Consider the following 26,787-nt stretch of genomic DNA (forward strand, 5'->3'; position numbering starts at 1 on the left):
GCTCTTTGAACCACGTGAATACATTTGATTCAGTTTTTTTTTTTCTAAATAAAAGTTATTTTTATAAAACGCCAAGAGAGAGGGTAACACCTGCATTAGTCCATGAAGTATGAGAACGTGATCTCTAGGCAGGTGGAAAAGCATGCACAGAGGAAACATTTCGTGAAGAACAAGCTAAGGCTGAGTTTGGCTAGAACCCAGACCGCATCAGAGGAGGGATCACTGGGACAATGGGAAGCCACTGGAGGTATTCTGAAGAAGAGATATGATCACATCTTTGTTTCAAGATAGAAAATAACTGTGAGAGGAGGAGAATGCATGTGCTGGGGAAAAAAGACCAGGGCGAAGAGATCAAGAAAGAAATTAATACACCAGACCAGACCAGACGAGAGACACAAGATGGCAGCACAAACCGCAGCAATAGCAAAGAGGAACGTGCCACACGGGTCGACGGAAAACCACGTCCTGGGAGCCCGCTATACGTTGGATGTTTTGCTGGGGATATACCATGAAAAGAAGGTGATTTCTCTGCTTAGTAATGCAGGGGCGATAAGCAGATTTCACGTCCTAACAGGTGTGCTGATGTGTATGTGTGAGGTTTGAGGGAGGTAGGAGGTGGCAATCAGGATGATAAAGGTCCCCAGCTTCTGCAAATGGGGGAATGGTAAAAATATTATCTAGGACAGGAAAATGAAAAAGTATGTAGGCTCATAGTTATTAGTAACAAATTACAGAATTATTTTAAAGGATGACAAAGACACAGCATTCTAAGATGCCATCATTAAGACAAATCATCAATCTGATAACAGCTTTTGCAGATGAGGGAGGGGAAAAAACTGTATAATACCTACAAGCTCCATATAAGACTCCAATTTCAGAAACTTTAAACTGGAAACATGGTATAGAGTATGTCTCAGAATCAAAGTAATATGGTGTTTGCTGAGAATTGCTAACATCACTTTGTAGTAAAAAGAAATTCAAGACAGAGTGTGTACCCGGGGTGTTTAGATGGGGGCCACCTACTTCCTTACAAAGCCAGCCCTAGTCCTACCAGTTAAGAGTCTAAGGCCCTACTATCCACGACAGCAGCCACTGGCTACCCTGAAATGTGCTGAGTGTAAATACACACTAAATTTCAAATACCCCCCAGAAAGTAAAATACCTCAATAACTTTTACAACCATTACGTGTTGAAGTATGTCTATGGGTATACTGGATTAAATAAAATATACTATTAAAACGTCATGCTTAGCACCTTCTCTTTTTTGAATGTGTCTACTAGAATATTTAAAACTGCTTCTGTGGCTCACGTTTGTTACTTGCCACTCATTACGCAGTTCCAGGAAGATCAATTAACTGTACTGAACAGGTTTTTCCTTCTGCAAACAACAAAGAAGGTGGCACTAAACTAGCTTTAATGTATCTTCCAATTCCCACATTCTCTAAGCATTAAAGAAATAAAATTATTTTTTTAAAACGTAGGACATATATACTACATGAAAACATAAGAAAATATAAAACTATGTATATTTTACATTTTATTAAAATTATTTAAATTTTCTTTTCATAATGAGAATTAAACTCAAAAATGATACAAACGGCTGAGGCTGCTTACGTACAACCAAACACCTCATGGGATTTGGTTCCTTGGGTTGGAGGTCTAGGGTCGTGGTTTCATGGGACATCCCAGTTAACTGGCCTCATAACAAGTTCAGTGCTTCCGTTCTACCTCCTAGTTCACTGTGTAGCGCCTAGGGTCTTAAAAACTGGCGAGCAGCCATCCAAGGCACAACAATTGCTCTCTCTTCACAGGGATCACAACAGAGGGTCCTGGACAGAGCCAGAGAAAAATGTAGAACAAAATTCTAACTCACAAAAGAAGATTAGACTTACTGGCCTGACAGAGACTGGAGAAACCCCGAGAGTATGGCCCCCGAACACCCTTTTAGCTCAGTGATGAAGTCACTCCTGAGGCAACGACTAGAAGGCAGGAGGGGACAGGAAAGCTGGTAACAGGGAACCCAAGGTCGAGAAGGGAGAGCGCTGACATGTCATACAGTTGGTAACCAATGTCACAGAACAGTATGTGTACTTAATGTTTAATCAGAAGCTAGTTCCTTCCGTAAACCTTCCTCTAAAGGACAAGAATAAAAATATATACGTACTAAAAACAAAACAAAACATGATTTTCCAACGGACAGTGGTGACGGTTGCACACCATGACTCATGTACTTAATGTCACTGAATTGTACATGCAGAAAATGTTGAGATGGCAAATGTTTTATTATATACATACAGTTGTTTTTGTTGTGTGCCCACTGAGTCAATTCTTACTCATAGTGACCCTATATGACAGAACAGAACCGCTGCATTTGGTTTCAAAACAAACAAAGTGAAACAACTGATCTCTCTTCACCTGGAACAACAGAGGAAGGAGAGTCAGGAATAGGAGTAGGAAATGGAATGTGTGGCTGACTGCCTCCATGAACGACTGCCTCCTCTGCCCTGAGACCAGAAGAAATGGATGGAGCCTAGCTACCATTACTGAACATTTTGATCAAAGACTCTATAGAAGAACCCTGATCAAAAGCAGGGAAATGCAGAACAGAATTTCAAATTCCCATGGAATCCAGACCTCCTGGAGTCATGGAGCTGGATGAACCCCTGAAACTACTGCCCTAAGATAATCTTTAAACCTTAAACCAAAATATCCCCTGAAGTCTTCTTAACAACCAACAATAGTTTAGCTTAACTAGTAAAGAATGTCTACCTTGAGCATTACGCTCTTTAAAGATCTATCTATATGGAATCAAATGTACAACAGCAACTCGAAAGGTTAGAAAGGAACCTTAGGTGTCAGTGAGTTTATGTGAATGGGGAGCAGCAACTCAGAAAAGGAGGGAGTGAGTGGCTGCACAGCTCGAAGAATGTAATCAATGTCACCAAACTGTACATGTAGAAATTGAACTGGCGTACGTTTTTTGCTGTGTATATTCTCAACAACAACAACAACAAAATAAAAGATTTTTTTTTTTTAAATGATACAAAGGTGGTATTTATCATATTTTGGAATTTCATGTGTCATATCCTGGAATTTCTGCTGTTTCAATTACATTAGAAACAATTATTACTAGAAACTGTTCCTGGCCCAGACTTCCGCTGCTGCCATAGTGAGTTGAGGCATGATTCTCTGATTTATACATTCTTAATCATCAAATGGTCCTTGGCATACAGTGAACTAAGGAGTAACTAAAAAATCTGCAATCTAACCAAGAAATTACATGGTTTTACATTTGAAAATGTTCTCATTAGCACCCATGACTTATCTTCACATATAAAAATGACAGTCCTAATCCACCATCAGTAAAACAAATGCTCTGAGCTAGTATTCCACCGAATATAGATTTGGCTGATGCATTCCACTTTTTTCCTCCCTTGAAACCAACAAAAACCATCTGCAAATTGGGTAGGGATGGAGTAAAGTCAAAAGTTAACTGGTACTCCCTGGAAGACCCCAGCTGAGCTATGCAGCCACACTCAAGCACACACCAACTGCCCTGTTACTTAGATGTCAGCCATGCACAGGCTCTCTTAGTCTGGGTCTCCTACAAGTCAGTGTGAATCTGTGAGGAAGACAGAGAAGAGAATCTCATCTCCCCTTAATGGCTCACTGTTGTTTCAATACCAGCAAGCAGACTGTATTACCTGCTTAGCAGAATCTGATCAGGAAGCCACAATCCTGGCAGAAATCAATAAGGCTCTTTATAAACCCTGCATATAGTGCAGAAGTACTAATTTGAACAATACTGAACCCAAAAAACCCTCCATATTAGAAAAACAGGGAATTTGATGGCCCAATCTTTTTCAGTTCTACCATGAAATCTATTACGGCTAAGTTAAAAAAAGAGAGAGAGAGAAAAAAAAAGGTACATCAAGGATTTCTTCATATCTTTTGGCTGTTCTTTTTAAGTCATCTTCTTTCTCTGCAATCTTTTTATGTAACTGATTCGTCTCTTCTCGATGGCTCTCCAGAAGTTCAGCCTCCACCTCCTGGGCCTTATCTGCGAATAAATAACGAGCATACACGAGACAACACATTAGGCGAGAGCAGTATCTGTGTCCCAATTTCAGTACCAACCCTCATTCCCAATTAATTCCGATAAAAATCAATCTTATATAAGCATTCCAAAATGCTTAACGAGGCATCCAGGCCAACAGCGGGTGATCAAATGTACCCTTCCACAGGGCAGAAGAGCCTTTACAAAGTAATCAATTAACGTTGTCAGTTTCTTTGACCTGTCCCCCTCTGTTTAAGGCAAGTCACAGTCAGGCGGCCCTGGCTCCCCATTAGGGACCTTTCTTGAGAGAGAATACCTTTTCTTCCAGTTTAATTACATAAAGCACTTAGCACAAGCATGAAAAGAACAGACTTAAATTATAAACAGCTCCTGCTGAATCTGATTTGTTCCTTATTGACTCTGAAACTTGACTCACTGATGGTTTCCTTGACGGTTGTCTCCAGCTCCTGCTCCTTCTGTGCCAGCTGTGTGTTAAACTCCCTCATCAACTGTTTTAACATGGAATTGTGCTTCAACTCAAGATCTTCCTGCTCCTGTCTGAGCGACAGAACAACAGTCAACTGCTGCCATACAGACAACAAGCTGCAAGGTTACCTGGTCTTCAAAACGGTACATAATCTGATCTCACTGGTATAAAAAAGTTTTCAGGGCGTATGTGTACGTGTATGCATGTCTGTGTGTGTCCGGTCACAGAGAACTTCTGGAAGGATGCATAAACTGCAATTACCTCTCGGGAGCAGTCCTGGGGACTGGGGGACTCTTCCTTTCCACTTTCAAACTTTCACTATATGCATTTATGTTATATAATAATAATGCTAGTAATAAAAATGATTTCAAAAAAGAAAATAATTACTTGGATATATATCTAATGACATGATCTTGCATGCAAGAGAAGGTTATCCCCCCTATGGTCGTGGAGTAACGTTTTCTATTGGGTAGAGCTGAGCAGGTGGGGCTTAAAATAACTGTATTAGGGCACAAACAAAGGGGGGGGAGGGGCTCATTAAAGAGGACTGCCTTAAAAGTATTCATGCTGAAATAAAACTTACTTGATTTTCTCTTCAATTTCTTGTTCGCATTCTTTCTTTACTAGCTCCAATTCTTGCTGATGCTCCTTCCGTAACATTCGAAGGTCTTTCTGCAATCTAGCAACCTCCTTGCCCAGCCTCTGCTTCTCCCGCTCTGCCCCTGTTAATTTAAATTCCAGGTCATTGTGCTGGGCCTCCATGTTACCAAGCAATTTGGGTTGGGCCATATGTGATTTTGACTTTTTTTCAGCACTTTCTTCCAGAACTTCTGTGGGTTTATTTTTTCCATCCAACTGTTCTTGTAAAGCCCGTAATTTTTCATATTTTGAGGTCAACTCTTCCATTTCAACTCTATGTACTTCCTTCTCTCTTACTAAGCAGGAATCCAGCTCTATTATCTTTTGCTCCAAGATCTGACAGGTTAGTTCCTTCTCCTGGAGGGTTTTCTGGACATCGTCAACCGCGTTTTCCAAGGTTTGCTTTGCCCCTGTGCTGTTTTCCCCTCCTTCTTCTCCCAACTGCTGGGACACTATCAAGGAAGATGTCCTGTTTCTTTCTTCCAGTTCCTCTTTAAGACTACTGATCATAACTTGATCCTCACGTTGCTTTGTTTCAGCATGCTCTAACTTTATTAAGAGCTCCTGGTATTTGCACTGCATTTCAGAAGAAGAAGAAAGTGTCTCTTCTTTTTCCTGCTCTAGTCTCTGTAACAGCTTCTCTTTCTCAGTCAAATTTCTTTGTAAAACACTGATGTTTTCTTCATACGCCTTCTGCACACAGCCTTGGGAATCTGCTTCTTCTTGAGCGGTACATACTGACACATTTTTTGCTGATCTGGGTACAACTGATGTTTCTGGTTGTGGTGAACTTTCTACTGACTTAAGTTTTTCTTCCAAGATGAGAACTTCCCTCTCTCTTTCCTGCAATTTCATATTTAGCTCACTGAAGTGGCTCTCTCTGTCTTTTTTATATTGCTGTTCCTTGTCTTCCATTTGCGATAACAACTGCTTCTTAATGGCAGCAATTTTCTGTTCAGCTTTTCTCTTCAGTTCTGCTAACTTTGCAGCACTTTCTAACTCCAGTCTATCTTCCAATGCCTTTAACTCCTCTTCTTTGCTTTTCACACTTGAACTCACATGTTCCAATTCTTTTTTCTTAGTTTCAAGTTCAGATTTCATGGACGACACTTCTTTTTCAAGTCTTAAGGCTTTTTCTTCAGCTTCTATAACCCTGTTGTCCTTTTCTTCTCCTAACTCTTGAATGTGTTGAAGTTTCTGAACCAGTTCTTTCTGTTCAATATCTTTTTGTTGATTGTAATTTTTAAGGACTTCGTGTAAGGATTCAATTTCAGCTATTTTCTGAGTAACATGTTCCTCTAACTCCACAATTCTTGCTGTTTGAGTTTTTAACTCAGTCTCTAAATTACATTTCTTTTTCTCCATCTTGCTTTTCTCATCTTCCATTTCACCCTTTAAACATTCAAATCTTTTATTTTGCTGACCAAGCTCTTCCTTCAATAAATTTATCTGCTCATCCTGTTCACTAGCTTCCTTCGTTTTTAACTCAAGCTGCAGCTGCAACTCTTTAATAGTATTCTGACTCTGTGTAAACCTTGACTGTGTTTTCTTCATCCATTCTGAGAATTTGGTGGACAGGTGATCCACCTGCTCAAGAGCAGACATTTTCTCTTTACTCAAAGTGTCAACTTTCAAAGATAAATCCTGCACCTGCTCCAGCAATCCCCGCTGTTCTTCTTCGTGTCGCTTACTTAGCGATGAAACGGCTGCGTCTTTTTCTGTCATGCTAACGCTATTCTGAAGCTGATCGTTCAGGTCGGTTAGTTGTTTATTAAGATTGCTGATCTCAGATTTTTTTTCTTTCAGCTCTTCTTTCATCAGTGTGACAGCATTGATGTTTTCAGATAACTCTTTCCTCAGCTGTGTGATACAAGACTCCTTTTCAGAGGCAGCCTGCTGCTGACTGCCTCCTTCCTTCTGTAAGGCTTCTTTTTCTGTTACAAGACCTTCAATGTCAGCCTTCATGCTCTTAATTTGATCTTCTTTTTCTTCTAACTGACGGGTAGCCTGTTGAAAAGAATTGTTTAGTGTATTTTGCTCTTCTGTTAGCTGTCTAAGTCGTGCTTCTAATTCAGAAACTTTGCAGGTTTGAATTAACAGTGTCTCCTTAACTTTAGTTGTGTGGAGTTGACAATGGGAAATTCTAGAAAGAATGACGTTAATTTTGCTGTTACTAATGTTGACTAGCTCATCTGTTTTAACTTGTAATAAGGCTTCAGTCTTCTTACAGTAAAGATCTAGCTGTGTTGCGAGTTCCTCAGACAGTTTCTTGAATTCCAAGCTTTTGTCCTCTAGGCTTTTCTTACTTTTGTCATGTGAAGATTTCAAACTCTGGAATTCATCATCAGTGGCCTTCAACTTGTCAGTCAACTCAGAAACCTTAAGTTTATCTTGTTCTGACAGTGTCTTCAGTTTTGTTAGCTGCTCTTGAAGGAAAGTATTCTCCTTCAGAGAATGATTCAGGTCAACCTCCAGCTTTTCAAGTTGTGCTTTCAGCGTATTCTCATTTTGTAAGAGAGAATTCAAACGAACAGACTTCTGCTTTAACTGTTCCTGTAATTCATTGAATCCTGTATCCTGCTTAACACCTTCTTCCTTCAGCCACACTATTTCCTTGTTCATCTCTTCTTTTTCACACCCCAATATGAGGATCTTTTGTTTCAGTTCTGTCACCTCTTGTTCTTTTTCCTGTAACTGAATTTCATGTTTTTCCTGAAGTTCTTCAGCTTGCTGATTAAGTTTCTTTTCCCAGATTAATACGACATCACTGAGTTTTCGCTGGTGCACCTCAGTAAGACTTTCTATTTGCTCCTTCTGATTCATTTCCAGTCTTGATACCGCATCATTGATTCCAGCTGAGTTAGCCTGTGCCATTTCCAAGATTTTAGCATTGAACTGTTTTTCTTTCTGACTAAGCTCTAGAACAGTATTTTCAAGCTCCTTTTTAAGTTTGGCTTCCTGATCCAACAACTTCTTCTTTAACATTTCCTGCATCTCCTTTGCTTTCTGCTTAATTTTTTCCATCTTTTTTTCTTGGTTTTTAAATTTGGTTTCATATTCCTCATGCAAAATACCAATACTGTCCTCCTTGGCTGACAGTTTCTGTTTGAGTATCTCAATTTCTTTGCTCTGTCCTTCTCTCATTTGTAAAATTAAATTTTCCTTTTCCATCAAGATTTGCTTTGTCTGTTCCTGCTCTATGTTATTATCTTGAAGTCTGGACTCATAGAGTTGGGTTAGAGATTTTACTTTTTGCTCCATTTCACTATTCTGCTTTTCAAGTTGCTGTGTTAAGTCCTGCACCTGGACTTTGTGAGTGTCTAACTCAGTACTAACATCTTTCTTTTGTATTTCAACTTCAGCCACCTGTTTGGTAAGAAGAAGTCTTTCTGCTTCTAAATCCAACAATTTTTGCTGCAATTGGGCCAACTGTTCCTCGTAAGCTTTTGCCTGCTCATGTGAGGTACTTTGATATGAGTGAAAAAGATCCAGCTTAGCAGAAGTCTGCTGGAGTTGCCCTTCAGACCTTTGGATATCTGCCTCTAAATTCTCCACACGAACCTGATGCTCTTTTAAATGCTGGTCCTTTTCCTTTAGAAGAAGCCCAAGTTGATTAATTTCATCTTTTAATGCCTTCTCCGTTCTTTGGATAGACATCTCTTGCTCTTTAATGATACTGTCAATTTGTTGCTGATGATGATTTTTCTGTTCATCCAGCCTGGCCTCTAATTCCTGCTTCACTTCATCTGCTTGATCCTTTAGTGCAGAAAGTTCTTCTTCTAGATTGTGGCGGGCTTTTAATACTTCAGACAGCTCAGAAGATAACGATTCCAGTTCTGTTTGCTTTACATCAAGCTTCTCTAAAGTCTTTTCATTCATCTCTTCTATGTGGGCCTGGAAGAGACTCTCCTTGTCTTTCAACAGTGCTTCCTTTTCTTGTTCACACTTTTGTCTAAGTTTTTCCATTGCTGCCTGATGCTGGTGCTTTAAGACTTGGAGTTTTTCAGTCCAAAGGTTATCCTGCTGTTGCTGCAGACTTTCCAATTCTGTCTTGTGTTTTTCAACCATGATAGTGATTTCTTTATTGTGCTTATTTTTTTCAGCTTCCAAATGGATAGCTAAATCTTCTGATTGTTTTTTACCTTCTTGTAAGCTTTTTTCCAAGGAACTTTCCAATTCAAGAATTCTCTGTTAATAAAAACAAATATATTGTTATTAAAATACATACTTGTTTATTAACAATGACATACATGACATGATGTCTACCACCTATTTAAAGATTAAAATTCAGATAAATAACTCTACATATCACACCGAACATTAGAAAGGACAAAAAATATTTCGTGTTAAATTCATAAAGGAATCACACAGCAAAGACATGAAAAGAACCCAATGCATAATTTGATTCTTTCTACATATTTGGGTAACTATTTCAATTACCTGTATTTTTAAGAATATTCTAAATGTGGTGGATAACGCTGATTGATTTTCTAATGTTGAACCATCCTTGCATACCTGGTATGAATCCCACTTGGTCATGGTGTATTATTTTGTTGATATATGGTTGGATTTTATTGGCTAGGATTTTGTTGAGAATTTTTGCGTTTATATTCATGAGGGATATTGGTCTGTAAGTTTCCTTTTTAGTGGTGTCTTTGCCTGACTTTGGCATCAGGGTTATGCTTACTTCATAGAATTTGGGAGTATTCCATCCTTTTCCATGTCCTGGAATAGTTTGAGTACAATTGACGTCAACTCTTTTCTGAAATGTTTGGTAGAGTTCTCCAGTGAAGTCATCTGGGCCAGGGCTTATTTTTCGTTGAGAGTTTTTTTGATGACCTCTTCGATTTTTTCTTTTGTTACAGGTCAGTTCAAATTTTCTAACTCAGTTTGTGTTAGTTTAGGTAGCGAGTGCATTTCTAGAAATTTGCCCATTTCTTCTAGGTTTTCAAATTTGTTGGAGTACAGTTCTTCATAGTATTCTGTTATCATTCTTTCTATTTCAGTTGGTTCTGCTGTAACATCATCCATCTTGTTTCTTATTTGTGTTGTTTGCATCTTCTCCTTCTTTTTATTTGTCATTTTGGCCAGTGGTCTGTCAATTTTATTAATCCTTTCAAAGAACCAACTTCTAGTCTTATTGATTCATTCTACTGTTTTTCTGTTTCATTAATTTCTGCTCTAATCTTTATTGTTTCCTTTCTTCTGGTGACTGTGGGCTTTTTTTTTTTTTTTTTTTTTTTTTTGCTGCTCTTTTTCTATTTGTTGGATGTTTTGATTTTGACTCTTTTTTGATGTGTATATTTATTACCATAAATTGACCTCTGAGTACTGCTTTTGCTGTGTCCAATAGGTTTTGGTATGCTGTGTTTTCATTCTCATTTGATTCTAGGAATTTTATTCCTTCTACTACCCAGTGGTTTTTAAGCAGGATGTTATTCAGTTTCCATGTATTTAATTTTTTTTCCCTTGGTCTTCCTGTTAATTGATTTCTAATTTTACAGCGTTGTGATCTGAGAAGAAGCCTGGTATTATTTCAATATTTTTGAATTTATTGAGACTTGCTTTGTGGCCTAACATGTGGTCTATTCTGGAGAATGATCCACGTGCGCTGGAAAAGAATGTGTACTATGCTATTGTTGGGTGGAGTGTTCTGTGTATGTCTACAAGATCAAGTTGGTCGATTCTGTTGATTAGATCTTCTTTCTGTATCTTTGTTGAGTTTCTTTCTAGTTCTGTCCTTCGTCGAAAGTGATGTGTTGAAGTCTCCTATCATTACTGTGGAACTGTCTATTTCTCTTTTCAATTCTGTTATGTATTCTGGAGCTCTTTCATTGGGTGCGTAAATATTTATCACGGTTATGTCCTCTTGTTGGATTCACCCTTTAATTCTTATATAATGCCCCTCCTTGTCTCTTATGCTGGTTTCTGCCTTAAAGTTTAGTTTATCAGAGATTAATATTGCCACTCTTGTTCTTTTTTGGTTGCCATTTGCTTGACATATTTTTTTGTCATCCTTTGAAATTTACCTTATTTTTATCTTTGTGTCTAAGGTGTGTCTCTTATAGGCAGCACAATTTATGTTTTTTATGTTTTTTTATGTTTTCTTATCCATTCTGCCACTCTCTGTCTCTTGACTGGTGCATTTAATCCATTTACATTCAATGTTAATCACCGTTAGGTATGGGTTTATCACTGTCATTTTGTTGTGCCTTTTTTTGTGGTGTTGATGATTTCTTCGTTCCGTATACTTTTCTGTGCTAGTTCTTTTGTTTATGGATTTTCATTTCCTTTGTTGCTGTTGATTTTGTCTTTACTGAGTCTTTATGATTTTCTTCTTCTATATTTTGGTGAGAAGGTTTATTAGTTTTCTTTGCGGTTACCCTGAAATTTACTTTTCTCTAAGTTTAAAAGAGTGTTACATCTGGATATCAGCTTTTTATTTTATTTTATTATTTTCCAAAAGTACTTTTTTTATTTATATAGAGTTCTAACTACTTCAGGGGTAGGAGGAGTGGGAGAGGTTCCCTTTTCAATCCAGTGGCCTCCATAATGTGGGTTTGTTTTTACCAAACACATTGGCAAGTGGCATCATGGATTTGGTAATCATACTATTTAGTCTCTCTCTGCTAGACCGATGAGGTGGGCGTCAATCTCTGCTTCTGTAAGAATCCTGAATTTAGGATTTTCAACTATAACTACTCCAACTTCAGTTTCGGAAGGTTTGAAGTCAACTGATAGCACAGCAGACAAGCATGTAATTGCAGTTTCAACTGTCTGTTCAAATGTCCAATCAAATTTCTTCACTTTTTTTTTCAAGGAAGCTGGTTGACTCAGTTTGTTTAACTCCTGCTACAGTTGTTTTCAGCCCACAGTATAACCTGCAGGATCACACTTGTACAACTGAGGGCCTTGTTCTTTGTCTATACCAGTCAAGATCATACAACAATCAAGAGGCCTCCTTTCAGCATTTTGTGTGTAGACCTGAGAAATAACTGCAATTCTTTTACACAGCATGTCCCCAGGAATCTCACAGCCATACTTGTATTTCCAATTAACTGCCTCATAGAGAGACCTCTGTACCTGGGATCTGCTGTCAGCAGTCATTCCTGTCATCACACAGTCAATGTTTTCAGTTATCTTGAATAAGTGAGTCACTGTGCTGGAATCCAATAATTTGTCAGGTACATTCTTCTGTGTGACAATTACGGCAAAATCTTTCCCTCTGACAGCTACTGATGTAAGGCACCCTGGTTAATAGCCTTAAAAGCATATTCTACTTGGTAGAGGTGGCCTTCGGGTGAAAAAATGGAAATGTGTGGTCAAAACCAATGCTGGAACAATGGGACATGTTGATATACCCACTACTTCAAGAACAGTCTCCAGGCCCCGCCACCTTTTTATTTTAAAGTTGTCATCGTTTAAAGATTGATGTCTCTGGTTCTGTTTTCAGTCTTATAGCTAAATTTTATTTTTGAAAATTCTTTATCGTAGTTGATATCCAGATGATGTTGTCATGTGTCTTAACCTCAGGTTGTTCCTGACATTGCTGGTTCTGTCCAAAGGACTCCTTTTAGTATTTCATGTAAGTTTAGTCTGGTTTTTACAAATTCCTTTAGTTTCTGTTTATCTGGAAATGTCTTAATTTTGCCATCATATTTGAGAGACAATTTCACTGGATATATAATTCTTGATTGGCAATTTTTTTCTTTCAGGTTTTTATATATGTCACCCCGTTACCTTCTTGCCTGCATGGTTTCTGCTCAGAAATTAGAGCTTAGTCTTACAGGTTCCCTTTTGCAGGTAATATTTCATTTTTCCTGGGCTGCTCTCAGGATTGTTTCTTTGTCTTTGGTTTTGAAAAGTTTGATTATGATATGTCTTCGTGATTTTTTGGGGGGGTTTAACCTATGCATGATTTGTTCGGCTTCTTGCATGGGTATCTTCTCATCTTTCATGATATTAGGGAAGTTTTCTGCCAGCAAATCTTTAAAGATTTTGTGGGTTTTTTTTTTTTGGGGGGGGGTCTCTTCCTGTTTAGGAATTACGATCATGTGTAAATTATTCCTCTTGATAGTGTCCCACAGGACTCTTAAGCTTTCTTCAGTCTTTTTTCTGATTGTTCCTCTAACAGACTGATATCAAGGAATTTGTCCTCTATTTCGGTGATTCTGTCTTCCACTGATTCAATTTTACTCCTTTGTCTTTCTAATGCGTTATCTATTTCTAAAATTTTAGTGTTAATATTCTGGATATCTAGTTGCCGTTTTTGTATGGTTTCTAAGTGCCTATTCATTTTGTCATTTTGTCCTTATATTGTTTTCCTGAATTCTTCTAGAGTTTTGTCTGTGTTTTCCTTGGTTTTGTCTACGTTCTCCTTGATCTCTTCCAGGATCCTATATAGAAGTCTCTGAATTCCTTATCAGGTAGTTCAATTACCATTTCTGCCTCAGGAAGGTTTTCTGGCTCTTTATTTTAGTCACTTGCTTGAGGCATCTTGTGCTGTTTCTTAATAGAATTTGGTATTGTCTGTTGTCTTTGAGACATTAAGGAGTTATTGTATTTATTTAATGATTGTATGTTTGTTTGCTTTGTTCTGATTTTTTGTTTTGTTTTGTTACATCCAGGCTAGCAGAGCTTGTGTGGTTTGCTGGTATCAGGACTGGCAGCACTGTATGTGCTTGCCATCTCTCTCTGGGTGAGTGGGGTAGTGGTTGTGAGTGCCAGTCTCAGTTCGCTGGCTATGCTGGGCAGCTGTCGGCAGTCTAGGATGGTGTCAGCTGCCGTCTGTCATCTGTCCAGTGGCATGGGAGCGGGAATTTGCACTTGTTGAGTGGATAGGGCTGCAGGTGTGGTGGATGTGGCGGTACAGTAGACACACAGTTGTCCTTGATCACTGGGAAAGGACGGAGAGAGTCGGGGTGGGGAGGTTGGGTGGAAGGTGTGTGAGCAGGGGGCGCTCAGTCACCAACGTTCGACTGGTTGGAGGTGGCCGGTGCTGTGCCAGAGTGGTCTGTTACAGCCCGGTGTGGTCGGTGGGTGGAAGGGGTGGGGCGAACAGGCAGTGCCAAGCCAGTATGGCCTGCTGTCGCCCAATGGGGTCAGCAGATGCAAGGGACGTGGCGAGCAATGGGTGCCACAATAGAATGGTTTGCTGCCACCTGGTGAGGCTGGCGGGCCGGAGGGGCTGGGTGAGTGGTCGGCACTGCATGGGAGTGACCTGCTGTGCATCAGTGGGCAGGGGGTGGCACTGCGGGGATAGGGCGACCATCAGGGCTGGATAGGGGAGGGGGGGACTCATACCATTATCCCCAGTGGTCCGGGCTGCAAGGATTCAGTGCGGGGGGTTGTGCCACTAATCACCAGGAAGATATGGGGAGGGGAGAAGGAGAGTGCTCTTCTGGTCAATGGGCGAGGGTGCCTAGGCTCTTCCTGTTGGCTCCAGTCAGCAATCAGGACCTTATTTCACTCTGGGCATCTACACAGTTACTGTGTCCTGTTGGGAATTCTGTGAAGTTGCCTTGTGTGCTCCTCACCCGGGATTACTGCTGCCTTTGTCTCAAGATGAGTGCACTGTGCCAGGATGGCTGGCAAGGCACCTCTGTTCCGTTTCTTCTCTTTTGCTGCTTCAGTCTATTTCTCCTTCCAATTGGTGTCTGATCTAGTTCTTTACGCCTTCCTTTGATGCTCAGGGTTCCAGGATTGTCACCTGTGTTTGTTTCATGTGGTTTCTTGGTCTCTGCTGTAGAGGGATGGTGTGGTGTGTCTGACTAAGCCGCCATTTTGGCCAGACTTCCTGGATCCATAAAGGTTGGATGAACTTCTGAAACTATTGCATAATCTTTAAACCTTAAACAAAAAATATCCCCTGAAATCTTCTTAAAAACCAACAAAAGTTTAGCTTAACTAGTAAAAAATGTCTGCCTTTAGCATTATGCACTTTTAAGAAGAACTATGTATATGAGATCAGAGGAGCCCGGGTGGTGCAGAGGTTAAGAACTCAGCTGCTAACCAAAAGGTGGGCAGTTCGAATCCACCAGCTGCTCCTTGGAAACCCTATGGGGCAGTTCTACTCTGTCCTATAAGGTCACTATGAGTTGGAATCAACTCGACAGCATGGGTTTGGTTTGGTTTTATATGAGATCAAATTGACAACAGCAACTTGAAAGATTAGATAGGAATCTTAGAGGGCAGTGAGTTTATGTTAATGGAAGAAGAACAACACAGAAAAGGAGGGTGAGGATGGATGCACAACTCTAAGAAGGTAATCAGTGTCACTAAGTGGTACATGCAGAAACTGGAGAACTGGAGTATGTTTTGCTGTATATACTCTCAACAACAACAACAAAATAAATAATAAAAAAAGACTAAAAATTCTAAATAACATCAGTTGGTTTATTCAAAACAGGCAGTACATTTCAAATACTGCTGGGGGGAAGGGCAGACGGCCTTAAAACATGCATAATGACCCATCTGTACAAACATGTTCATTACAGGACAATGTTTAATATGGAAAAATTGGGGAAAACTTAAATGTAGAAGCAGAGCATTGGTAGAGATAAACTGTGACATAACCAGAGAATGAATTATGTTCAGGATGTGGCATGAGATGAAGCTGCACAGGCAGGAAGTTGCCAGGGCAAGCGCTGCCAATGAAGTGAGGCCATTTCCTAGAGATCAGGAGTGAATAATGGCATGGAGATGCTGCAGTGCCTGCGTGAAAAGCAGCAGAGTGAGTGGCTGATGGAAATACAGCCAGATAAAGGCATGACTAAAAATGAGAAGAAACAGCTGCAAACATCCACTAATAATAGGAACATGGAATGTACTAAGTACAAATCTAGGAAAACTGGAAGTCATCAAAAATGAAATGGATCGCAAAAACATAGATATCCTAGGCATTAGTGAGCTGAAATGGACTGGTGTTGGCCATTTTGAATTGGACAATCACATGGTCTACTATGCCAGGAACGACAAACTGAAGAGGAATGGCATCGCATTCATCATCAAAAAGAACATTTCAAGATCTATCCTGAGGTACAACGCTGGCAGTGATAGGATAATATCCATATGCCTACAAGGAAGACCAGTTATTACGACTATTATTCAAATTTACAGACCAACCACTAATACCAAAGATGAAGAAATTAATGATTTTTACCAAATTCTGCAGTCTAGAATTGATCAAACATACAATCGAGATGTATTGATAATCACTGGTGATTGGAATGAATGCAAAAGTTGGAAACAAAGAAGGAGGACCGGTAGTTGGAAAACATGGCCTTGGTGACAGAAACGATGCTGGAGAGTATATGATAGAATTTTGCAAAACCAACGAATTATTCATTGGAAATACCTTTTTTTAAACAACATAAATGGCGACTATACCTATAGACCTGGCCAGATGGAACAGACAAGAATCAATTCGACTACATCTGTGGAAAGAAATGATGGAGGAGGTCAATATCATCAGACAGAACAAGGCCAGGGGCTGACTGCGGAACAGACCATCAATTGCTCATACGCAAGTTCAAGTTGAAGCTAAAGAAAATTAAAACAAGTCCACAAGAGACAAAGTATGACCTTGAGTATATCCCACTTGAATTTAGAGACATCTCAAGAATAGATTTAATGCATTGAACACTAATGCCTTAAGACCAGATGAGCTATGGAAGGACATTATACATGAAGAAAGCAAAAGGTCATTAAAAAGACAGGAAAGAAAGAAAAGACCAAAATGGATGTCAGAAGACTCTGAAACTTGCTCTTGAACACAGACAGAGTAGCTAAAGCAAACAGAAGACATGATGGCATAAAAGAGCTAAAAAGAAGATTTCAAAGAGCAGCTTGAGAAGACAAAGTAAAGTTATAACGAAACGTGCAAAGACCCACAGTTAGAAAACCAAAAGAGAAGAACGTGCTCGGCATTTCTCAGGCTGAAAGAAATGAAGCAAAAATTCAAGCCTCAAGCTGCATTACTGAAGGATTCTACAGACAAAATACTGAACAACGCAGGAAGCATCAAAAGAGGATGGAAGGAATACACAGAGTCACTGTACCAAAAAGAATTCGTCAATATTCAACTATTTCAGGAGGAAGCATATGATCAAGAACCGACGGTATTGAAGGAGGAAGGCCAAGCTGCACTGAAGACATTGGTGAAAAACAAGTCTCCAGGAATTGATGGAATACCAGTTGAGATGTTTCAACAAACAGATGCAATGTTGGAAACACTCACTCGTCTATGCCAAAAAATGTGGAAGACAGCTACCTGGCCAACCAACTGGGAGAGATCCATATTCATTCCCATTCCAAAGAAAGGTGATCCAATGGAATGCGGACATTATTGAACAATATCATTAATAGCAAACACAAGTAAAATTTTGCTGAAGATAATACAAAAACAGTAGCAGCAGCATATCAACAGGGAACTGCCAAAAATTCAAGTCGGATTCGGAAAAGGACATGGAACAAGGGATATCACTGCTGATGTCAGATGGATCTTGGCTGAAAGCAGAGAATACCAGAAAGATGTTTACCTGTGTTTTACTGACTATGCGAAGGCATTCAACTGTGTGGATCATAACAAATTATGGATAACATTGTGAAGAATGGGAATTCCGTAACACTTAACTATGCTCACGTGGAACCTACACAGACGAAGAGGCAGTCGTTTGAACAGAACAAGGGGATACTTGCTTAGTTTAAAATCAGGAAAAGTGTGTGTCAGGGTTATATGCTTTCACCATACTTATTCAATCTGTATGCTGAGCAAATAATCTGAGAAGCTGGCCTATATAAAGAACAACAGGTGTCGGGTTTGGAGGAAGACTCATTAACAACCAGAGATATGCAGATGACACAATCTTGCTTGCTGAAAGTGAAGAGGACTTGAAGCACTTACTTACTGATGAAGATCAAAGGCTACAGCCTTCAGTATGGATTACACCTCAACATAAAGAAAACAAATATCCTCACAACTGGACCAATAAGCAACATCATGACAAATGCAGAAAATATTGAAGTTGTCAAGGATTTCATTTCACTTGGATCCACAATCAGTGCATGCGAAAGCTGGACAATGAATAAGGAAGACCGAAGAAGAATCGATGCCTTTGAACTATGTGTTGGTGAAGAACACTGAATACACCATGGACTGCTAGAAGAACGTACGATCTGCACTGGAAGAAGTACAGCCAGAATGCTCCTTAGAAGCGAGGATGGTGAGACTTAGTCCCACATACTTTGGACATGTTACTAGGGGGACCGGTCCCTGGAAAAGGATATCATGCTTGGTAAAGTACAGGGTCAGTGAAAAAGAGGAAGGAAGGCGCTCAACAAACTGGACTGACACAGTGGCTGCAACAATGGGCTCAAACATAGCAACGATTGTGAGGATGGCACAGCACCGGGCAGTATTTCGTTCTGTTGTTTATGGGGTCGCTATGAGCCACTCAACAGCCCCTAACAACAACGACAACAAAGGCAGAACCAGGACCACCATGTAGCAAACTTAGAGCCCAGAGCCCAAATCACTCCCATGAATAGCTCTCACTAAAAATGAAGTGTATGTAGTATACGTAGATCTAACCTAATAAAACAAAGCTTCTCTACAACTTTATACTGACTGCAGAAACAACAGTTTTCATTTACAAATGATTTCACAGCTCTAGAAACTTACAGTTCTGTAAGTCTCTGCTTCTTGCTGAAGGTCCTGAAGTTTATTTTCACTCTCTGTGAGAATTGCTTTTTTCTGCAACTCTAGCTCTTCCAGGGCCAAAGATTCTTGCTGCTCTTTTTCTTGGGTGATCTTCAAATATTCTGACTGGCTCTTTTCCTGTGCCAAAAACAATAATACCATCTTAGTCCCAGCTAAATCTTCAATGTTCCCAAAGCACTTCCACAAAAATCATTGCATTTGATCTTCGCACTGGCCCTGTGCAGCCAGCAGTATCATCACCTCTCTCCTCCCATGCTCTAGTCTACAGAAACAAGTAGTGTGGCTTTTCCAGTATGGTCTGGCCAATCTTTGCCACAATTACTATTTATATGAAAAATTTTGCTCCAGTAAGCCTACTAATGTATGCCATTTTTCCATTACTGAGATTAATTTGCAAAGCACTACTGGATGTAAGGGGTCACCCAACTGTCTACACTCCAGAGTGTAGGATGTCAAGTCTAGGTCTAAAAACTAGTTTATTGAGGCTAATACGATTTTTGAGAAATATCTCATTACAATAGGGGACCCAACATGGAAAATTAAATTAAAAAAATCAGAAGATACTTGCGAATATACAGAGTAGATCAAGGAAATGTAAAAGAAAGCCTACATAACTTTCTTCGATGATCTGGGCTCCCCTACCACCTCATGAATCCTCAAAAGCTTCTCCTTCACTTGTCCTTATGATGTATCAGTATTCACATCACAAGCATTTACTGTTTGGAGAGGAGGAGCTCTAGAGGGTACTTTTAACACGTGGTGGCTTCAAACTCCAACTGAGAAAAGTGTATTTATCTATACCTATTGCTGAAGGTTCACATTCCCAACCCCAGTATTTCAGTTCACAAAGTTTATCATCTGAGAGCTACAGTCTGGTGAAGCACACTACTTTAAGGAAAGATTTTGTTCCATATTATAAGTAAACAGACTAATAAGAAAATACTAGTTTCTAAAACATTCATTTTAAACCATTTAAAATATGCTATGTTTAATGTATACTACATTTTAAATGCATCTCTATATGCCAATAAAAATGAAAAGGAAATCTTAATAGTCTGTTGAATTTTGACGATAAATTCAAAAGCAACTTCTTCCAGAAACTAGGTAGAAAGGGGAGTGGAAGGGGCACATGCAAGCACGCACACGTGTGTGTTTCTATATGCGTGTGTGTTTGTGTGTGTGTCTTGCTTTCTCCACTTGGAATATATCTGACTATATCAGTTCCTAGAACACGTATTAACAAGGCCAATGTTTTCGCTTCAGCGCCCCCAGTGACCACTTACCCCAGCGTGCAAACCCCATTACACTACAATAAACATTTTTAGCACCATTCCTTGCTTCATTTCTATCCCACTTTGACCCTTAATTTCCATGCCCCTGTTTTTAATTTACAGAGGCATGGTGGTTCAGTGGTAGAATTCTCTCCTTCCATGGAGGAGACCCGGGTTCGATTCCCAGCCAAGGCACTCACGCACGGCCACCACCTGTCTGTCAGTGGAGGCCCGGGTGCTGCTATGACACTGAGCAGGTTTCAGCGGAGCTTCCAAACTAAGACAAACTAGGAAGAAAGGCCTTCCAAACATCAGCCAGTGAAAACCCTGTGGGTCACAACAGTCTCCTCCCAAACAAACTGTGAGGACGGTGAAGGACCAGGCAGTGATTCACTCCACTGTACATGGGGTTGCCATGAGTCGAGGACCTATTGGATGGCAGCTATCAACAACAACCTGGCTAATTTATGTTGTCTTGTTACGGTTTTGGAGCCCTGGTGGCGCAGTAGTTAAGAGCTACAGGTGCTAACCCAAAGGCTGGCAGTTCAAATCCACCAGCTGCTCCTTGGAAACCCTATGGGGGCAGTTCTACTCTGTCCTATAGGGTCCCTATGAGTCGCAATCAACTTGACAGTAACGGCTTTGGTTTTTTGGTTATGGTTCCAAGTATTCTTGTAAACTGCTTTGAATCCTTTCTGGATCAACATGGAACACAACGTACCTACATACATGTAAATTTCATGACAACAAACTCAGCCTCTAACCTCACCCAGTAGTTACTGCAAACTCATGATCCTATTTGCCCCAAAGAGAAGATTAGAGAACTCTGCTATTTCAGCTCAAGAATCACTGCTGCAGGAAAATCATAATGATCCAGATCTAACTGAGAATGGGGAAAAAAATGTATGGAAGAAAGAAGATTTCGTTTTAGATAAACACTATTTCTCATCCTTTCACACAGAGCATTTTAAAATTACATACATTACCTCATGGCTAGCTTTATACAAAAACAATCCAACCACATTTTTGACACTGACACTTTTTACGGTAACTTGTATAAAAGGCTTTCTATAATTGAAAAAAAATTTCTGCTTGTTTGTTTTAAACTTTCAGATTACACTATTCTAATAAATCTTCAGCACCTTTGCTCCTCTGGTGGTTGTAGTTAGTTTGGTCCGTGTATTTTAGTTTTTTAAACATCATATGGATTGAAAATCACTGAGGAGATTATTCTACTTAAAAAGAAAACTGCCTGGTCAGTTTCATTCTTCTCTTCAGTAAAATGCATTTTAGAGAAAGCTTTCTGAGCCTTGAGCTCTAAATACAGTCAGTCTGGTAAGATTTTGGACACTCCTCCTGAATTATGCAGCGAGTGGCTTACTGGTTCAATCAGCCTATCTTCTTTCTCCTCCCTAATCACCACCTGCTGCCAGGGCGGGACGATAAACAAACAAATTGATTAAACAAAGAGTGTTGATCGGCACAGTTAATTTTCCCACATAACTCAGCTAACGAGCTCTGTCAGCCTCTGTCCTGCCTACGTGCATGCTCTCTGCATACCCAAGGTCAAGGCTGCCAGTGGCCAATCTCAAGGTAGGAGGCAGGGATGAGGGGATAACAACTTGGAACGTCACCAAGTTTACCTAGAGCAAAACAAAACAGGTACTTACAAGAGCTACTTTCATTTGCTCCTGAAGTTCCCTTTCTCGGACCTGAAACTTTGTGGTCAGTTCCTGCTCTTTGTGGGCCAGCTCCTCTCCATGACGCTTCCGTAGCTTAGCGATGTGCTCTTCTGAGGACTTCTGACGATCAGCCAAATGGATACAGTGAAAACACCCAGAGTGAAATAAGTAACTCCACAACTAAATCATAAATACTTTATAACAGTTCAGTCATCTCACTAATAACTTTGTTAGGAGGAAAAATCCGGACATATTCCCCAGATAAATCAGTCACCAACGTCTCGATAATTAAAAGAAAACCCAGCAATGTTTCGCTGGAGAGCTGCTGCTGCAGCGGCTAGTCCTAGAGGCCAAGGTCCCCACGTCTGCTTCCTGCAGGGAAGGGAGGCAGGGCAGGAGGAACGGCAGTCAGAGCGCTCGAGAGGCTGGCACTTTCCTGCGGGAGAGCTGTCTTGGCTGCACCACCCTAAGTGTACCACACCTTTCTGGGCGGGCATGGACGATGTACTCAAAAGTATTGGCCTTGTGCTTGGATAAGAAGATGCAATCTTATAAAAATGTCAAACCTCCCTAAATAAATCTACAAATTTAATATAATCAAATAAAACTACCAACAGAATGTGGGGGTGGGGGGTTGGGGGCTGAAGAGCTTACTGAAAAATATGCAAGAACAGCCAATAGCCAATGTTGCTATTAAAAAAAAAATTAGCAAAGCACACTTACAAAAATATCTTGTGGTGGGGAGGGCATGGCTAGCAAACAAACATAGAGGCGCAACGTATTTGTGTAAAAAACTGGTGATCACCAGCTAGGAGAGCCTACTGTAAAACCAGAGTAATTACAGCAGTTAATGCTAGTACCTGGTCAGACAATGCAATGGAACAGCACACAGAACCCAGAAAAAAAATCAATTTTAATATAATAATTTAGCATGTAATGAAGACAGTATGGTACAGCAAAGAGGAAAAGACAGATTATTTAAAAAGCAATTTGGAGGCAACCATGTAGTCATCTGGAAAAAATTTAAACTGGACCCCTACCTCACTCCCTATACCAAATAAATTTCAGTTAGATCAAAGATTTAACTATAAAAAAGCAAAAGTATAAAAGTGCCAGAATAAAAAACAGAATTTTTTAAAAAATGACCTCAGAATTGGGCATGTGTTTTTAAAAAGAACATAAAATCCAGATAACATTTAAGGAAAAGGCTAATAAATTCAATTATCAGAAAAAGAAAAATTTTTACAGGGCCAAATAAAAAATTATAAACAAAGCCAACAAATAACAAACTGAAAAAATTATGTGGATAAAAAGTACCTTATGTCCACAGGGACTAATTTCCACAAAAAGTAAAGAGCTTCTACACTGAAATAAGAAAAAGACCAACAGCCTAATAGAAAAATAAGTCAAGGAATCTTCCAGGCAACACAAAGAGAAAAACTAAAAATGCCTTTTAAACATATAAAAATACACTCATCGTACTCATAAGAGATATGCACATTACAACTACAATATCTTTTTTTTAACTATGACCTTGAAAAGAATAAAAATGTTTGGTAATACCATCTTTGTGAGGGGGGCAAACATATTCTAATATATTGCTTCTGAGAGTGTAAACTGTCCTTCACAGAACTTCTAGCAGCTACTAACCATTAAAATACACATAATTTGCCTGAATAATATTTCACTTGTAGGAATCTATCCTACAGAAATACATGTGAACAAATACATATATGCATGTTCACAATTTGCGATAGCAAAAAAATGAAAACAACTTAAATATCCATCGGAAGACAACTGATTAACTAAATTATGGAACATTCACACATGGAATCCCTAAAGAGCCTTTAAAACAAATGGGGCAACTCTTCATCAGTGAAAAAGAAACCATCTTCAAGACAGATTATTAAGTGGAAAAAGCAAAATATAGAAGAGTATACGCAACATGCTATATTTTGTGTTAAAAAGAGATTATAAAAAAATTTGCAAGGGAAATTACATGCAGAGACTGTCTCTGGGAAGGATATTCAAAAAGGAAACTGTACTTTTCTCTGGAGAAACTAAAGGGCTGAAATGGGGGGAGCCTTACTTATAACTGTGTGATCTTTTTATCTTTTGATTTTTATACTATATGCTCACATTATCATCTTTCAAAATAATTTATTATTTTTAAGTTGTTAGATTCCATGGTGATGCTCTTTATCATGACTGATTTTTTTTAAGAAATTAAAATACAGTCAAGCAGTTATAGTTAAGGTCTTGTACATTCAGTAATTGATCACAAATAATTTCTACTGAGCAAGTTGTCTACAGTTCAGTAGAGAAGGAATAAAATATATTAGAAGTATATAACTTTCCCCCAATATATCTGTATGTACATAAAATTATTTATATATTATCCACTATGTAATAACAGGAAAACCCTGGTGGCACAGCGGTTAAGAGCTCAGCCGCTAACCAAAAGGTCAGCAGTTCGAATCCACCAGGCGCTCCTTGGAAACCCTGTGGGGCAGTTCTACTCTGTTCTAAAGGGTAGCTATGAGTCGGAATCGACTCGACGGCAACAGGGATATAATAATAAAAGCACAGGTATCTTACCAAGGAGTTCTAAAAATTTGCAACTCTGAAATCTAGCCTATAAAAGATCTTGGGCCAGTTTAGTGGCCACGATCAAATATCACGAATATAAATGGGGAGTTAGTAAAGGCCTAGGACGAAATGGGCTTAGTGTCAACCAAGGCAAGAATGACGAGAGGAAAAACAGGCAGAAAGGAAAGCAGAGAACGGTGGGTGGGGAAGACAGATGGGGGGCAGGGAGGGGTCGTGATCAATGACATGTTGGGGCAAGGAAGCGTCATGATTAACAACATGTTCACATTTCTGAAAAAATGAAAATCTATAGAATTTTTAAAATTTATTAACTTTTAAAAGAATTTTTTTCAAAAAGCTAATTTTGAAATTGATGTCTATTTGTATTTTTAAGAGTAACCAGAGCACCAGGTAATAATGGAACCCTGGTGGCACAGTGGCTAGGAGCCTGGCTGCTAACCAAAAGGTCGGCAGTTTGAACCCACCAGCCGCTCCTTGGAAACCCAGTGGGGCAGTTCTACTCTGTTCTACAGGGTCGCCATGAGTCGGAATTGACTCGATGGCAATGGGTTTTGTTTTTTTGGTTTTAAGGAATAATGAGCCTTTAAAACAATTAGAAAGGGGTAGCCTTCCCCCTCTTCACTTCCTCCTGCACCTCCTCCAATGCACATCCAGGAAGCGCCTGCTTGGTCAGGTGCTGCGGAGGATACCTGCTGAAGCAGCTCAGCAACCTGCCGTCAGGGGCCTACAGCTGAAGCTTCAGAACAAGGAAGGCATGTCTCAGTTTATAAGGTGGCCCACCAGACAGAAAGCAAAGCTTAAAAGGATCCAAAAAAAAAATCTATGTATTAAATTCATTAATCTACCAAAGTGCTTTTTTCCTATGTCCTGAACTTCCTGGCCTAAAATACAAATTAAGTCTTCTATACGGGCAAAGGTTCTGAGGAAAACATGGACATCCAGTTTAAGAGCTGTTACAGTCCGTTTCAGTCTAGAATTATCTTACTTTCATTGTATCCACCACCTCCTGCTTCACCCGTTTCAACTCCTGCTGGAGACTGATGCGCTCCTCCTGGTACGTTTTCTCAATAGCTTTAATCTGTTCGTCCATTTCTGCCTTCATCTTTTTCCGTGCTTCTTCTGTTTTTTGGGCTGAACTCAAGGCTTTTTCAAGTTCTTCAAAAGCTATAATGAAAACAGTAGAAAACAAGTATCTCAAGAAATACTATCGCTGTACTAATGTTTTATGTTCAGAGGATGGGAACTGAGAGAAGCAGCTGCAGGACAAGTTAAAAAAACTCTGCTCATGGTTTTAGGTCAAGAGGTATTTCTGAGTTGTTCAACAAATTCACAAGAAATGTTCAAGTCGCTAAAACCAACTTGCTGTTGAGCTCTGGGTTTGGATTTTAAGACTGCTTACATGAAACTAAGCTCAGAAGTTTGAAAAAAAAATATTAAATTACTAGCCAGTGTCCTTTTACATAACCATATGAGGCAGTTCTACTCTGTCCAGTAGCGTCACTGTGAGTCAGAATCGACTCGATGGCAACGGGTTTGGTTTTTGGTTTGATCCTTTTAAACAGCAAATTCAAAAAAATGAAAACTTGTCCCTATTTCTGTACAGTTTTAATCGTTTGTTTGTTTCTCTTGCTATACAGTTCTTAAACTTACCCATTATCAATAATTAAGTAATACTATTATACAACATTCACTAGGGCATTTTTAAGAATATAAAAATTACTATTTGGCAAATCTTATTTTTAAAAATCTCTTAATTATACAATAAAAGAGCAGTTACTGGTCAAACAGTGTATTTCAGAATGAAACCTACCACTTGCATGAGTTTTTAAGTAAGACTGTTTTCAGGTGACTAGAAAGAAACCTTTACCTGATGTTGTTGCTCTTGCTGTACGCTGTCAAGCCGATTCCGACCCAGAGCGACCCTGCAGGACAGAGAAGAACTGCCCCATAGGGTTTCCTAGGCTGTAATCCTTACGGAAGCAGACCGCCACATCTTTCTCCCTTGGGGCGGCTGGTGGGTTTGAACCGCCGACCTTTCAGTTAACGGTCGAGTGCTTAACCCCTGTGCCAGCAGGGCTCCTTCACCTGACAGAACAGTGTCTAAAAAGGCACTGGCAGCAGGGAGATCCTGAGTGAGCTAAGTGAGAATGCACGCCCTACAAAAACAATCCTCTCGACTAGCGTAACAAGGTCTTACAGGAAACCAAAGGGCTCACCCAGCACCAAACAGAATTAGACAGGAGCTGGGTAACCTGGCACCAAAAACTACGTGCGTGCATTTATGTGTATGTGTGTGTGCGCACGTGTCAGAAGTGTGTATA

At 39.7% G+C, this 26,787-nt stretch overlaps 1 protein-coding gene and 1 pseudogene across 6 annotated transcripts in view; both read right to left on the bottom strand.

Annotated features, from left to right (window-relative positions):
- Positions 1 to 26,787, bottom strand: part of GOLGA4 (golgin A4) — a 127,821-nt gene that overhangs the window by 35,741 nt on the left and 65,293 nt on the right. For 5 of the 6 annotated variants that reach the window (XM_023732228.1, XM_023732226.1, XM_012555832.1 and 2 more), the window contains 6 exons: positions 25,452 to 25,630; positions 21,845 to 21,976; positions 18,865 to 19,020; positions 5,128 to 9,371; positions 4,494 to 4,615; positions 3,930 to 4,060 (listed from right to left, as the gene is read on the bottom strand). In XM_023732228.1, coding sequence (XP_023587996.1) covers positions 3,930 to 4,060; positions 4,494 to 4,615; positions 5,128 to 9,371; positions 18,865 to 19,020; positions 21,845 to 21,976; positions 25,452 to 25,630 — 4,964 coding nt within the window. Of the gene's footprint in view, positions 1 to 3,928; positions 4,061 to 4,493; positions 4,616 to 5,127; positions 9,372 to 18,864; positions 19,021 to 21,844; positions 21,977 to 25,451; positions 25,631 to 26,787 lie in introns of those variants that run through there. The other variant, XM_023732230.1, reaches the window with a different exon arrangement.
- On the bottom strand, positions 11,266 to 12,764 carry LOC101346742 (proteasome subunit alpha type-6 pseudogene; annotated as a pseudogene).

This window comes from Trichechus manatus, unplaced genomic scaffold (genome assembly GCF_000243295.1).
Source record: "Trichechus manatus latirostris isolate Lorelei unplaced genomic scaffold, TriManLat1.0 scaffold00049, whole genome shotgun sequence".
NCBI classification, from domain to species: Eukaryota; Metazoa; Chordata; class Mammalia; order Sirenia; family Trichechidae; genus Trichechus; species Trichechus manatus.